The sequence below is a fragment of the Pleurodeles waltl genome, chromosome 6, assembly GCF_031143425.1.
Source record: "Pleurodeles waltl isolate 20211129_DDA chromosome 6, aPleWal1.hap1.20221129, whole genome shotgun sequence".
NCBI lineage: Eukaryota > Metazoa > Chordata > Amphibia > Caudata > Salamandridae > Pleurodeles > Pleurodeles waltl.
The window spans coordinates 193,193,218-193,209,447 of record NC_090445.1 but is presented as its reverse complement, the minus strand read 5'-3'; the positions used below and the strand labels follow the sequence as shown (position 1 = coordinate 193,209,447).

General features: G+C 45.5%; 1 protein-coding gene across 5 annotated transcripts in view; it reads left to right on the top strand.

Moving 5' to 3' along the window:
* Nucleotides 1–16,230, top strand: part of ZNF652 (zinc finger protein 652) — a 292,555-nt gene that overhangs the window by 42,542 nt on the left and 233,783 nt on the right. For all 5 annotated transcript variants that reach the window (XM_069237791.1, XM_069237787.1, XM_069237788.1 and 2 more), the window contains one exon: nucleotides 4,012–5,204. In XM_069237791.1, the coding sequence (XP_069093892.1) occupies nucleotides 4,308–5,204 (897 nt within the window). In that variant the 5' untranslated portion in view covers nucleotides 4,012–4,307. The remainder of the gene's footprint in view (nucleotides 1–4,011; nucleotides 5,205–16,230) is intronic.

The following is a 16,230-nucleotide window of genomic DNA, read 5'->3' as shown; positions in this document are numbered from 1 at the left end:
TAGTATTTCATTCTATCCCAGATTGGTGAAACGGTTGGATTATAAGAATATTCGGCCAGTAGGTACTATCACATTTTTCCGAAACACAGAATGGTTAAAATACTTTGATACATCTCCCTCTTTGCTCACAAGTCATTCTCGACAGCAGTCATCTGCCACACACCCCAGGCTTTAAACATTCAGTCGAAGGTCTATTGACTGGTAGGTGCTTGTGAAAAGTGTGCTGTCACCAGGTTCACGGGACAGGGGTTAAAATACGACAAAATATATTCCACACACCAAGGTAGCAACAAAAATTCATAGCTGCAAAGTGCTACATTTTCCTGATTTTCAGCTACTCTGCCTTTTTATTCAACCACATTTAACTGCTGGGTTGTTGAGACTATGCTTACAATGTTATTAGCAAGCTTTCAAATCCCAGAGTACACGGTAGTGTCAATTAAAACCTCAGGTCTGACTTAAATTGACATGACATGGGGATAATTGACAACTATACAGGATCACCACTTTCAGTTAGACTAGGAGTGAAGAAAGCATTGTCAAACATGCTACAAGCACCAGTTTTCATGTGTTTGGTTTCAAATATAGGGCGACAAATTAATCAGGTGTAATTCAAAATTTTAAACGTTCTGCATGGTATACTGTTAGCAGGGCTAATCACCGCTACGATTTCGTAATATTCAGAAAGGAGTAGGTAAATTACCCCATCTGTGTCTAGGAATTGTTTATTAGAAACATTTGCATATATACACTTCCCTCCTATCCTAATCCATTAATAGTACTGTAAACCAGGACAGAGTCCTGTGTGAGTGAGAGGCAAATGAGTAAATCTGTGAGTGACCGTGTAACAGACTGCTGTGATTAGTACAGTCTACCGTAACTTCATTCGCATCACCGCCATCGGGAAGACTCTACATACCCTGTAAATTAAACATCTGTTATTATAACAATCTGTGCTACAGAAACAGCATGTTTGTAAACCATAAGAGCTTCTGTCTGTTTTGGGGGTTTGGTGGCTTAATAAACAACAATACAGTGATTTCAAAACACTTGGAAAACTGAGTAATCACCACTGAAATTCACAAGTTAAACACTGAAAACAGAAAAGCTATCTGACATTTCTGAAAAAATGTAGAGTACATTTTCACATTGAAGCATAAATTGGGTATTCCTAGGATCGAAAAAAGGAAATGCCAACCAGCATATCAGTACCACATTTATATAATGGGGGCAGGGGATGTCCAGAAGCATATTTAGCTGTGAGCAGCAAAAGGTTCTTCATTGGATGGGGAGATTAAATAGACTGAGGCAGATGGATGTTTTAACAAGAGAACAGCTAATGCAACCATACTGCGGTGTTAGTATTAAAACGCAAGGTATCTACTGCAAGAACACAACTAGTGGACAGAGGTAATTGTTCCCAAAAGGTAATTGGAGAAATTTCCATCTGATTTGTATTTAGACATCAAGCATAGCTAATAGTTTTTTGTTGGCGATCAGTGGTGTAATTACAGAACTATACTGTACTCTTCGGCTGATTCCTATTCAGGAATTTAATCAGTGAGGCATTTAAATAGATTAACAAAAAAAATCTGTCCCATCGATGTGGTATGTTTAATTGTGACGAGACACTGGTTCCTGAACAAGGAATTTTATTTTTAGCAGTCGTACAGAAACAAATGTTTTTTATTATATTAATAATGAGATACTTTGCAATAAAAATGTAATTTGTTAACATGTAATTCATTACAGAGGGAGGAGTAAGAATGGAGTAAAAATTTGAAATGAAGTACTCGGTGCTCAGGTGTGTCACACAGCAGCTTCAAAAGTACCAAGTGTGAACAAAAGTGCCAACCATGTGAGCGATAGACCAGGCGTTTTGGATTGTACTGCAGACAATTAAACGGTTCTAACACACAACAGAATCAATTTCCGAAAGGTTCATGTTGGCATAGTCTACAGCGTGTCTACAGTGCAATACAGGACGCCTTTTCTGTTGGCCATGTGGTGTTGAATCGCGACCGACCCAAAGCACCGTTTCACCTCTTTACTCCATTTTGACGCAACTACTCTGCCGATGTTTTCATTATGAATAAGTGACATTTTGGTTTCATAGTACACGATTACTAATACTTTAAAATGCCATTCACGTGTGCCTAAAATATTTTTCCTTATTAAAGAACCATTGGCTTGTCACAACTGAATGCCTTGGTTTGCTGAGTAAATTGTATATCCTTGTTTAAGGAAACGCACACACAAATGATGTGTGGAGCATGCGATGCCTGACCAGAAGGGTTAATCGTTCCCTTTTTAAGCGTTATACATAAAGTCCTCCCTTCAATAGTCAGCGTTTCAAAAAGGCTATAGATCTCAAACTAATTCAGCAACCTCTAGAGAAAGTTCTCCAACAGTGGTTCTTAACTTGTGGCCTGAGGACCCATGGGAGTCCATGGGGGTCCCCAAGATCTAGTGAGGGGTCCACAACTATTTTACAATGTTACATGATATTAAAATTAATTAAGTATACACAGATAAAGAAGCAACATTGAAAATTCAAAAATGTTTTATGTTTTTGATTGTGAATTAAAATATTTAAAATTTGTTAGGTGTAGACTTGTTTTTGTATTTTTGTGTATTTTGAGACTTTATTTCGGCGCTAAGCCATAAAAGTACATACAACAATAAACTACATATTTTGTCATAAGATAAATAAATACAAAGTTAAAACAAATAACTGTCCCATCACGACCGGCCGATTAACAATGTTAAAATTAAATCCAGACAACCCATCCAGTGATAAGTAACCAACATTGGTGTTGGTTACAGTCCCGGTTCATTTAAGCGAAACTTGCAATCAACCCTATTGCTAAAATAGTATGTATAAATACATAATATGTCTCAGTCACAGATGGCTGTTACCCTGCCCTCCTGTATCCAGGACAACACACGCCTTTGACCTTAATCTCCACAATCTCAGTAAAAACCTGGTCAGTGCATACACCAGCTTACTTGTGTCAGTCTCAAAATCCTGAGTGCCACCTAATGCTCTCTAATGTCCATGTTCCGACAATGGGAAGAGCCAACTCTTCCTACCGGCCATATATACGTGGGGCATAAAAACAGCACATCTTCTACAGACTCTTTTGGGGCCCTGCACGTTGGACAGCATAATCACTGTACCGGCCAAACCACCTCACAGTAAATGCATGGAATGGCAAAGTACCTAACCTAAATTGTAGGTAAAGACGCCTGGAAAATGGAGGCTCTATCTCATTTAGCAAGTCCTCCCTCGTAAAAGAGTCCTTAACATGGAGGAATTGGTTAGTTAGGGACCCATGGGTCGTCGAAGAGTGGAGCGAGATCTACATCAGACCAAAAAGCTTGCTTGATGGTGGATTTGGAAATCAACTTTGCGTCACCTGGCGAAGCCCAGAGTTGAGTCATCCCTAGCTCCTGCAGGGAATCCTTCACAAATCTTATCCAAGGGATTCCACTGGAGCCAGCCAGTTATAAGATCTCCTCAAGCTCCCGACGACAGCAGTCTTTTAAATGAGACCATCTTGTGACGTGTTTTTTTTCCAACCAGTCTCCTACCTACTTAAGCAAGATCTCTTGCCCCACCCCCCTCCCACCACTCCCCATTTCACCAATCTGAGGGGTGCACGGCAAGAATATTTTTATCCAAGCATGCTCCAAAGTAGACATAATTTGGGCCTTGCAGCCAAGATAGTGGCTTTCCCCCACCATAATGCTTGCCAACAACTTCTAAGGGATTAGCCTCCTCCCTATAACCTGTTGTCCTGAAATAAGGGCCCAGGATAGCAGTGGAGACAAATGGGAGTAGATGTCTGGAGGGAAAAGAGCATGTTTGAGATGTTAAAAAAAAAAAAAAAAAATGTATGCAGAGGTTTCCCTTAATAATCAAAGACTTGTTTAGAGTCCGTTTAGCATCGCATATTCTTTGTTTTGTTGTCTTTTTGTTTAAAGCACGTGTTTTCCTTCTTTTTATAGACCAAATATTCAGAAGCTTCCAGATATCTTTCCTCAGAAGCTCAATTGCTGCTTTTCTTCTCTTGCTGACTCCCTCATTCCTCTACATCAACTCCTCTGCAGACACTTGAAAACAAGAGCTTGTTCATGGATTTGGCAAAAGAGATTGTGTCCTTTTTCATGGTTATTCATTGTATTGCATTGCATAGATGGAATCGAATTTCTTCATACCATACCTATTCATTTCCGCCTACCATAGGAAAAAGGCAGATTTGCTTCTCTGGGGACTGACTGCTAATTAAGGCAAAGGTGTCCTCATGAGTTTTACAGCCAACTCTTGCCAACAGCTAGTTGGTAGTCCAGCTCTGCATGTTTCAGTAATGGCACAGGAGAACAGCCATCAGAGCCAAGTGCCATCCACGTTTTACCATGGTGCCAATCAACAACTTGACTTAACGACCAAAACATGCAAAAGGGAGTCAGGAAGCCCCTTTCCTGTGCTGGGTGACACTAAACTGGTCCAGCCTCCTCTGCCAGACACCGAGGCACAGCCCTTCTTCCAAGAACGTGTGCCAGAGACAACAGTACAAGCACTGAAGGGGGAGCAAGAGAATTCCGCAGAATGGGGCGGAGAGGATGAAAGCTACCAAAGGGAGCAGATAATAGTGGAGGTAAATCTTAATAACCAGACGTTAAATGTCTCTAAAAGTGACACTGGTGTTTCTTCTCAGTCCAAAGACTCATCTGTCCTTAATGCCAGCAGTGAAGAGGAAGAAGAAGAAGAGGACGACACAGAGGAGGACCTGACAGAAGGAAGTAGTGAAGATGAGTATGAAAGCGAGAGCATCAAGACAAATGTAACTGACCCCAGCTTGTCAGTGAGAAGAACACGGAGTGTAACGTCAGCTACTTCCACCACATCTCCTACTTCCTGTGCCACGCACGAGCGAAGAAAAAGTGAAGAATCTGCTAAGCGGAAAAAGAAAAAGGTTTCAAAAGAACTGAAAGCTACAGTTGAAAAGACTAAGAGTGAAGAAAAAGAGACACTAGTCTGTGAAAAGTGCCCGCGGGTATTCAACACACGCTGGTATTTAGAAAAACACATGAACGTGACACACAGACGCATGCAAATCTGTGATAAATGTGGCAAGAAGTTTGTTTTGGAGAGCGAGCTGTCCCTTCACCTGCAAACAGACTGTGAAAAGAATATTCAGGTACGTCAAATATCATGGCATTAAGTTTGTTGTCTTTACCAAAAATCTGTGGAAAGTACATTCTCTTAAGTCACAGACTCGAAGAATACTAGGTCTAATTCTCATTCCTTTTATTCCTATTCTAGACCGCTAGCCAGGTGCCGTTTACACCTATCAAAAGACTGCGTTCGCTTATATTGTACCTTTGTGATGTACCTCCTTAGCATTCATTATAAGCTTAGTTTAGGGTGGTCACAGAGATGACTTAGAGCACACCGTTGTTCTTTATAGCACGCAGGTATGTATCATCAGTGCAAAGAAAGTAAAATCCTAATATCTTTGACACTTTCCCACTACATTTTGTTTATAGTTTTCATCATAGCTGTGCCATCTCTTTCGGATGGTCTTGGTTTTACATTTGCTTTATTTATTCTTGGACATGGCGGTATCTTGACAATACACATGGGGGGCGGTGGAGGGAGGGAGAGGGCTCGGAGCTGCATCATTCTTTCCGAAACCACTTCATAGAGCATCTGTTTTTTTCTGACTTTTCTGTCCTTACCACTTACTCAAAACCTAAGTGGTCTATTTTGATATTAGTAACTTTTGCCTCTAAAACAGATCTGTAAGTGATGCTGTAAGTACACACTATTGTACAGTGTGTAGCCCATGGGAGTTATGTGCAGACAGCATTCTTTGTAATGCAAAAAGAGTGTACTCTTAATACGACATGTATTTGAAAATGCAATGGCAATGCCATTAGGTTTGGCGTATAAATGTGCTTTTAAGCCAGACTTACAACAAAAAATAACAGGGTGTTTTGTGAATGACACCATATGTTATTTGGATGTGTAAAGCACGACTTATCACCCAAAGGGTATCCTTGCAGAGGAGCAGGTGTGTATGTCGTCTGCCAGGTGTTGGTTCTAGAGCCAGGCCTTCAGTTTCTTGCAGAATTCTAGAAGTGAGGAGGATGCCCTTCTATGTAGAGGGAGTGCGTACAAAGTTTAGGCTGCAAGATAGGAGAAGGCTAGGCCTCCTGTTCTGCTTTTGCATATGCGAGGGGTGTGCGAGAGAGAGGGAGAGGCAGAATGTAGGAGTCTGTTGGGGGTAGTGGAGGTGGCAGGTGAAGTAAGTTGAACCAAGGTTGTACAGTGCCGTGTAAGCATGTGTGAGGAGTTTAAATTGGCAGCGCTTGTGTTTCAGCAGCCAGTGGAGAACTCGTGAGTTGTGGTGTCGTGGGTGCACTGTGGGAGGTCTGCAGTCATTGGAGGAAGTGGTTGCAGATGCTGGTATAGAGTGTTGACATAGTCTAGTATACTGGTGGCTAGGGCTTGAGTGATGGGTCGTCTGGTGCTCTTGGGGATCCATTTTAAGATTTTACTTCAGTTGCATAGTATGGGGCAGCAGGTGGAGCGGATTGTGTTCCCTTGTGAGGCCCTGTTGTGTTTATCATCTAAGATGTTTCGAGCAGGGATAGTGGGTGATGGTGTTAAGCCAAGCTATGATGGCCACTAGGTGGAGTCCCAGGGGGAGTTATTGTTCATGAAGATCAGCACTTCTATTGTGTTCACACTGAGTTTCAAACAATTTGTTTTCATTCATTCTACTAGACAGATCATACATTGGATGAAGTTGGATCTGGTAATGGGGGACTTGTCAGACATGGAGAGAATGAACTATGTGTTCTTGGCGATGAGGTTGACAGGTGGTGTTGACTAGGGTGGGGCTGAGGGATGAACGTTGAGGAACTCTGCACATCAAGTCCCTGCACTCAGATGTGTAGGGAGGGAGTCTGACTCGCTATGCCCTCCCTAAGAGGAAAGCGCATATCCATTTGAGGGCTGGACCTTGGATGTCTCTTGCATGTAAACTTTTGATGAGGCTGGAGTGTGATGTTGTATCAAATGCAGCTGAGAGGTCAAGCAGTGTGAGGATGGGAATTTCTCCTCTGACCAATAGGGTGCGGATCTCATCTGTGATGGCAGTGAGTGCTGTCTCCGCACTGTGGTTGCTTCAAAAGTTGGATTCGGAGTGGTTAAAAAAAAATTGCCAAGTGGTTGGTGAGTTATTTGTTGATTGCCTTCAGTATCCCCTTCGCTGTGTGTGGTAGAAGGGAGATGGGACAGAAATTGCTCAGTTTGTTGGGGGTCTGCCTTTGGTGGTTTGAGAAGGGCTGTGACTGCTATGTGCCTCCAGTGCTCAGAAAGGTTGCACACTCGATGTAGGAGTTGATGATGTGAGGAATGTGCTGATCATAGGTCCTCCTAGGTTGTAGATATGATGTGAACATGGGTCTGTTGGGGCCCTGGAGTGGATGTTTTTTGTGATTGGAGTGTTGTCTTCCTAGGTGAGTGTTCTCCAGTTTGTTAGATGTCTGTATTGAGTGGTAAGTGGGCAGCTTGCTGATGATGTCCTGGGGGATTGGTTGTTTTTCAAAGTAATTATAGTTTTGCTAATTTTTCAAAGTAATTGTAGCTATTTTCAATTTTGCTACTGAAGAAAAGGTTGTCACAGCGTTCCTGGGACGGTAGGGGTTGGGGTTCAGTTGGCTGAGGCTTATGGGGTGGTGAATTTCTGGATGATAACAAAAATCTCTTTGCTGTTGTGGGGCTTCAATCTGGTCTTTGAGGGATCTTCTCTTGGTGTCTCTCAGGAGGTGGTGGTTGTGTGCAAGGGTGGCCTTGTAGGTTGATCTGGCTTTTGCGATCGTGGTTGGCTTTCCATTTCCTTTCCAACTGTTTACCTTATCTTTTGGAGTCCTGGAGTTCTTCTGTGTACCTGGAAGCCTGTTTGTTGGTTTTACAGTGTTTGTGAGTTTTGGTGGGTGCCAAAGCGTCAGCACAGTTGGAGATCCACTGATTAAAGTCAGTGATGTCTTTGACTAGGTTGGTGGTGTTGGTTTGGTCGGTTTAGAGTGTGCCGTGCAAGTCAATTTCTGTTATTCTGTTTCAGCTTCGTCTGGTTTGGTTGATGTTAATGTGAGTTTTGACTTGTGGCGTAGAGTTTAAAATGGATGATGTAGTGGTCGGTCTATGTGAGTAGTGATGTGGAGTTGTAGGTGAAGCTGTTGCCGGAGGGGAAGATTTGCATCCAACATGTGTTCTGTATTTTGTGTGGGTTGTGAAAGTCTTGTCGAGTAGACTGTCAAGGAGGTCAGTGGAGCAGTAGTCGTAAGGCTCTTCCAGGTGGTAACTGGAATGGCTGAGAATTGGGAAGTCCTTGGAGTTGATGGGGATTGGGGTGATGAAGTTGACTCATGGACTTGGTGGTCTGTAAGCCAGGGTGCTCTTCAAGGTGTGGCTGTTGTTAGTTTGTAGGTTGAAGTCCATGTGTTCCAATAAAGGTCTGTTTGGGTTTGCGGAAATTGGGCATTTGATGGTGTCTTTGTATATGATGGTGAGTCCCCCTCTGGGTTTATGGAGCCGATCCTATTGTGCAATTTTGCATCCTGCTGGGGCGGCCACAGTGATGTCAGAAGATGAGGCGAGGTTCGTCCAGGTTTCTGCCAGGAAGGGACGTTTCCGTGCGCTGCTCCTGTGGAGGTACCAAATTTTGATGAGTATTATGTTACAGAGATTTGTGAAGTGTGACTAATCGCCCAAAGGGTATCCAGGCACTGCATGTGAGCGTTTGCTAATGGTCTGGTGTTTGGTGAGGTGGAGTTGTGATAGGGTGACTGGGAGTCGGAGTGTGCGATTGCTTACTGCTGCAGGCCCAGTGACCATGGAAGCAAGAGAGAGGTCCTGTCTTTCTTGGAAGTGCAGTGCGGCAGCAGCGGGTGGTTGTGTGTCCTGGATTGAGTGAGTGAGTGAGTGGAGTGTCGCGGAGTAGCATTGGAGGATGGTCCATCCAGGGGTCTTGGCACTGAGCGCAGGCAGGTGCAGTCATGCTTGCCTTAATAGTGCGTTTTGCAAGCCATCAGCGTGCCTGCTGTGTGGTCGTGCAGTGGCCACCCTTAAGTAAGTCGTGATAAGGGGAGGAGCGCAGGGGGCGGTGGGTGGGTCTTTGGAAAGGGCGGAAGAAGAGACAGGAGGAGGAAAATGCAGGAGAAGGGTGAGGGAGGTGTGGAGGATGATAGATGAGAAATAGTATAAAAAACGCACAGAAGTAAGACAAAATTATGTGAAACAGAGGCACAAAAGTAATCAATGTGAGAAAAAGCACAAAGTATGAGGAAAGAAGTGAGAAAGATGCAAAAAGTGTGAGAAAGAATAAAGCACAGAAGTATGCGAAAAGAGAGGCACAGAAGTGGGAGAGGGTGCAAGGGTGAGGTACAAAGAGCGCACGAGAGAGGCAGATTAGGAGAGTGGTGGCAGCAGGAAGAGCAAGGTGGGGCCCTCAAGGTGTAAGGTCTGGTCCGAAAGGGCTTTAGATGGTCGGACAACTAGTCCCATGGAGGTTGGGTGGGTATCTGGGGCCTAGACACCTGCTCAATGGGGTTGCGCAGCAGCTTCCATTAAGTAGGTCCTGAGATGGGATGGAATGTTACTGTTCTATGGAAAGGCAGGAAGAAGGAGAACATGCAGGAGAGCTGTTAAGGAGTGGGGGAGATAGTCTGAAAAACAAAAACACATGGGGATATGGGGAGGAAGATAGTAAAAGTCACAAAAGTATGAGAAAGATGTTGAAAAAGGCATAGAAGACAAAAGTAACTGAAAAGATTGAGGAAAGAGGCTCAAAAAGTAATGGAAAAGAGTGAGGGGGAAAAAAAGCACAAAAATATGAAAGCATTGTGCTTGTCGATCGTGCCAGATTGAACATGCAGGCTGTGTAATGGGAGCTGAAGTCTCAGTGGCCCCACACCAAGACGAAGTGTTAAATTCCCACCCCGGTTTTGGAGGAGACTGCATAAGATCTGTAGTGATGGCTCTTGACCGCAACTGTACGAGCGGTAGACCCTTCTCCCTATTCCACCCAAACCTGATGATGGTAGCGGACACATCATTGTTGGGATAGGCAGGTCCTCTGGCATAGGTGGGAATCGGAGGACTGGTTTCTGGTGGAGACCCGTCTCCCCATCAACTGATTGTCATTGCAGGCTATTTGCTTTGCACTGAGGCTGGCTTAGGTCCTCACAGATAACACCAAAGCCATGTGGTTTTGCAACAAGTAGGGTGGCGGTAGAAGGCCCTGTGCCATGAAGACCCACACCTCAGGAGCTGGCTGAATCAGGGCGTTTCCTTGAAAGTACACCACCTTTTAAACATCAAAGCGGAAGCACTCAGGTGGCGCCTAGTCAATCACAAATTATAATTACACTTATAGGTGACAGAGGGTGTCTTCCAGCAATGGGATAAACTCCAGGTCAGTCTGTGTCCCTGCCGAGCATGCACAGACCTACATACTTGGGCTGGAGGAAGCAGTAAGCAATAGTTCCAGGGCTGGAATGCCTTTGAGTTTGCAAATCTACTTACTTGCATGTTTTAAGGATTTTCACCAGCTCCTATCTAATCTTTTCTCATAATTAGAAAGGTTAGAAATTTACTCTTGACACTGGCAGAAGTAGAAGTTCTTCCAGGGTTGAGAAAAAATTGGTTGGAGGGAAAGTGAACTTGTCAACGCTCAATAGATTTTCACATGAGCAAATCTACACATGCATATATGCTCGTGCTAAAATACAGTTCACAAATATTTTCTAGGGGTACGAAATTCCTGGTCTATGTCTGTAAGTTCTTGTAAATTCATGAAAGCCACCAATTCAAAGACATGCCATGGGTGCACTTTTATGGCTTTAAGAACAGGTCCCTAATTAGGTCTGGTGTTAACAAATACATTTTGTTTTTTATTAAACTTCTATTTCTCTATCTATCAGCTGGTTTTACTGTAAGTGGTTGCATTCTGCTCTTCCACAAGGAGCATATTGGCACATAAAGTAGTTTTGTTCAGTGCAGGGAACTACTGTGGCAGTCAGTTCCCTTTTCTGTAAACTGGCAACCAAAGGGTTTGCACTGCAGGGAGTTGGGTCTTCTTGTCCCAAGGACAAAATAAACATGGAAACTTGTTGCCAAATACCCCAAACAATGTTGACTTCCTCATCCTTGGTTGTATGGCCTGCTAGAGGGGTGACTTACCTATGCCACAAGCAGTGGTTTGTAGGCATGGCACCTAGAGGGACGCCATGTCGACTTTACCTTTTTCTCCCTACCAACACGCACAGTCTGAAATGGCAGTGTGCATATGTTTTTTTAGGGATATGTTAGGGTGGCATAGTATATGGTGCAGACCTTAGGGACCCTCTCCGGCCACAGGGCCCTTGGAACTCCTGTTACCTTTTACAAGAGACTTGCGTGTGTGCCAGAGGTATGCCAATTGTGGAAACAATTATACAGTTTAAGGAAAGAGAACAGGTGCTGGGGCCTGGTTAGCAGGATCCCATCACACACACTCAAGGTAACACCAAATATCAGGCAAACAATGGGCGGGGGTGGTTTACTGCAACAAGGGGCCAGTTTCCTACACACTTCTCTCAAGCATGCAGCACAGCAAAATGGAAGAGATTTGTTTCTTATTGTCATTCAAAACAAATCAATCCTTTTGATGCCACTGTAAAGAACATTGTCTATTACCTGCTTCATTTGCAACTGTCTGAGCTAGTGTTCACCTCCATAAGACTACTTCTTGCCGAATTAGCTGCCAATCGACAAAATAAGCAACACATCTTTTTATTCAAAATATCAGTCGCTAAAGCCTTCATGGATGGGCAGAAGAGAGTAATTTTACCACGAATTTCACCTGTACGTTCGTGAAATCTTAATTTTTTTCTTACATGACATAATGGCCTTCCATTTGAGCCCCTGCATTCCTTGTCCCCTGTAATTTGTTTTGAAAGGTGTCATTGGGTGCAAGCGCAAAGTGCTCTGTCCCTTGATGTAATCTCTTTGGGCTTCTAACCATGTCACGTCAGTCCCTTGCATTTAAATTGTGGGCTCGCCTTTTAAAATCCGCTTGCTTTCATTAGTGTAAGGCATGCATACGTCATGCCTTTTCCGGTGTTTAGCCCTCCTCGAGCACACCGACCAACTACTGGAAACATGAGGCTCCATTTTTCCGTATGGTTTCTGGACTACTTTTTATCTCTTTATTTCGCAGCTCGGTCACTTCCATTTAATGTGGCAAGAAAAGTCTAATTTTTACAACGCTAATAGCTCTAACTCGACGAGATGCGAGACCCGTTGTATTGCAAATGCTTGTTTTTAATTGCTGTCACCTCACTTAGACGTACGTGTGAGCTCCAGGCATTAACCTAGAAAGAACCTTTCTGCCACCTCTACAGAGATAGGGTAGTCCTCCGCACCAACCCTAAATTCTTAAAAGTAGAATTTTGCCATAATCGGTTAATCGAGTTGCTGTTTTTTTACCCCAGCCAGAATCAATTGTGGAAATGGCTCTCCACACGTTAGACGTCTAAGAGCCCTTACGTTCTACATTGCTAGAAACAAAGCTTTTAGAAACACTAAGCAACTATTTGGTATTCTTTTTTCACCACCTCATAAAGAATACCCTATATCCAAATCGGGTATTTCCAGGTGAATAGTTAGGTATATCCACACATTTTATGCTAAAGCCAGAAGAACTCTGCCTACACAGCACACTCTACTAGGAAGAAAGAAGCATCCAACATTATTGTGTGGATGACCTGATAGAGACTTCTAGTTGCAGATTCCTTACTTTAGAATTTCCCTAGGCATCGGTGTTGATCCGGAGATTTTTCTTGAGCAGTACGCCTGCACGCCGGCAGGTGGTGTCAGTCGGCTCTGCGTCCATCATCTGCGTCATGCGCACTGGATACGATGTTGCAGGACTGCTAAATGCACCACCCTGGTTCTTTTCTTTCCACACCATCCAGTAAAGATCGAAAGAAGAGCTACCCCTCAGTCACTTTTTTACTGGTCTTTTTTTGTCTTTTTGTTGAAGTTTTGAGTGTCTACACTCCTGGTGCATTGAGGATGTCGTCACGTAAGACTGGGTTTAAGCCCTGCATATCCTGTAATCGGGTGATGTCCGTTACTGATCCGTGTCTTGTTTGCTTGTGTTCCCCTTGAGCCTTTCCCCACTTGGGTGTTCACCAAGCTGATGGTGTAGGTTGCAGCTCATCTGCGCAGATCAGGGGTTGAAGGCAGGCTCATCCCAGGCTTTGGTCTTCCAACTCCAGACTCACTATAAACGTGCTTAAGTCACACCTGCTCCCTCTCAGACATTCCCTTTCATCAGAGCTGTTCTGGACATGGTGCAGATTTGGGCTTATCTTCCAGAGTGGTGATTCCGGGCTATTGAGGCTATGATACCGATTATTCAGCCTCTATCCTGGATTGTGGTGTTTGGAGCACGACCATGACCCAAAGCTGTGTTCAGAGTGCTGGACCCTAAATCTGAAAGCTTTGAGGGAGTGGTTCCCGAAGCTCATTGTGGCCCGGTGCTCTGCTCCGCGCCTTTATCGGTCTGTCAAGGGGTTCTGAGAACGGTTGCGAAGCCCCCATTGTTCATTATCCCACTCCAAGTACTTGGGACGGTCGGGTAAGTTGAGGCACAAAAAAGTCAAAGAAGAGCAAAATTTCTTTGACTTGTTCACATCCGTCAGTCGACGTGATGAGGGAAAAGGAGCAGTCATTCCAGGCCTTCGTACTGAGAGCCTGCGTCTGGTTCGACTCTGCACCTCCCCGAATTGCCGGAGCGGCCCCTGTCCACTCCTTGAGTTTTGAGGCCATGAGCCTCGTATTTGGGCAGTCTGAATCTGCTGGAACGTCTTCAGGCCCCCCCAGAGTTTGCAGAGGCCCCCCCTAGTTCCACGCTGGCGGCTTTTGGAGCACCCATGGATCTGTTCCTGGATCTGAACCGGTGTCATTCGAACCACCTTGCCCTTCCCCCGACGACAGTTATGACGTTGATGCTCCTGGCGCCGCCCCTGTCCATGGCCTGCGTCAACCCCATCCTCATTGCCAGCACGGAGCCGGACCGGAGTTGCATGTTGCCGATTTGGACTTAGACAGGGACCTTGCTCCCTAGGTACGATTATTCTTTTGAGATGGTGTACAGCGAGGATTGGGAGGGGTTGCTGGACCCTTTGGAATACCAACTAGAAGATTCCATGGACTTTTGGACCGACCTAGGTGACACCAATGGTCTGGACACTTCCCCTGACACTGGCATGCTTTTTCCCCCTACTCTGGCTATGGAGGAGGGAGGGGCGAGGTCCTGGGTCTCAAGCTGCCTTCAGTGACAGCTGCTTCAGCCTGGGGCGCCCAATTCTGAACCCCTTTTGTCCTTTATTGAAGCGCTCACTGATGTCCTGCTGGGGACCTGGTCCAAACCCAGCACAGGGGCTCCTGTGAACAGGACAATTGTCCACCACCTTATACCCGCTTCAAATGACCCAGTGTACCTAATGTAACACCCGACCCCTGAGAGCTTGGTTATCCAAGCCTCCGGGTGCATTCCCTTCCGCACTCCCGGATAGGGAATCCAAGAGGCTGGATCAGCCTGGGAAGAAGTTTTCTTCCTCGAACCTGTCATTGTGGTCTGTGAGCACACTAGTCTGTTGGGCCTTTAGACTTGCACTTAATGGGACACAGTTGTGCAGGTCTTGCCATAGGAGGAAGCCCGGGCCATTCTCTCCCAAGCTGTTCCTGTGAAGTTCACTATACAGTGTGGGCTAGATACGACCAATTCACTAGGCAGATCAGTTGCATCGGCGGTGACCTTGAGATGTCACACCTGGTTGAGGACATCTGGCTTTTCAAGGGATGTCCAATCCACCCAAATGGACATGCCCTTTGATGGCACCCGTCTCTTTGGAGACAAAGCAGACTCTGCGCTCGAGTGCTTTAAGGAGTCCATGGCTACCGCCAAGTCCATAGGCCTTGCAGCTTCTCCTCGCCCCGCAGTCTGCTTTTCTCCCCTTTTTGTGGCTATGGAAGGGATGCCCAACCACATCAGTTCACCCAGCCACTGTGCCGTGCATGCTGCTCCGCTTCTGCAAGGCTGGCGATGTGTTTTGCAACGTCCTTATGGATCAGGGAGCCAGCGGACTAGCCTGTCCCCTGACCCCACCACCCCCACCCCCCAACCTCACTGCAGCAGCTTCCAAACCTTCTTAGTCTGACGCTTCTCACCAGGCACCAGTTGGAGGCAGGCTTCGCCATCACCTGCCCAGCTGGCAGTCCATGTCACACAGTTGGGTTTTGCTAATAGTCCGAATGGTCTGCTCCCTTCCCATTGAGTCTACCCCTCCATCCATGCCACCATCCTATGATCGGATGACGGAGGATCACTTGGAACTTTTCTGCGAGGGGGTTACAGTTCTGTTGGCCAAGGGAGCCATAGAGAGGGTCCCTGTGCCAGAAGTAGATTGTGGTTGTTAATGTCGCTACTTTCTGGTGCTCAAAATGGACAAGTGCCTCCACCCGATCCTAGACCTTCAGTCTCTCAATCTCTTCCTCAGGAAGGAGAAGTTCAAAATGCTTACTCCACCTCAGGTTCTATCTGACCTGGTCCCAAGGAGACTGGATGGTAGCATTGGACATTCAGGAAGCCTAATTCCATGTTTCCGTCCTGCCTTCCCACAGACGTTACATGTGCTTCATGGTAGGCCATGAGCAATTTCAGGTCACCGTGCTCCGTTTTGGCCGTACCAGCACCCTTCGGCTGTTCACCAAGGTGATGCCAGTGGTCGCAGCTCTCCGGTGCAGGTCTAGGGTTTCAGTCTTCCCCGGACTATTGAAGATGAGCTTTCCCCAGGCTGTCTCCCACCTCCAGACTACGCCGGACTTCCTGCGTTCGCTGGGGTACGATATAAACGTGCCAAAGTAACACCTGACTCCCTCTCAGAAACTTCTTTCATCTAAGCTCTTCTGGACACGGTGCAGTTTTGGGCTTACCCTCCCGAGCGGTATTCAGGCTATCATACCAATGCTCTAGCCTGGATTTTGGTGAGACTGACTCTGAGGCTGCTGCGCCTCATGGCCGCTTGCATTTTTCTGGTGCCAGATGGTGCATGCAGGCTCTGCAGTGGTACCTGAAGTTCCAGTGGGCGCAGCATCAGGGGATA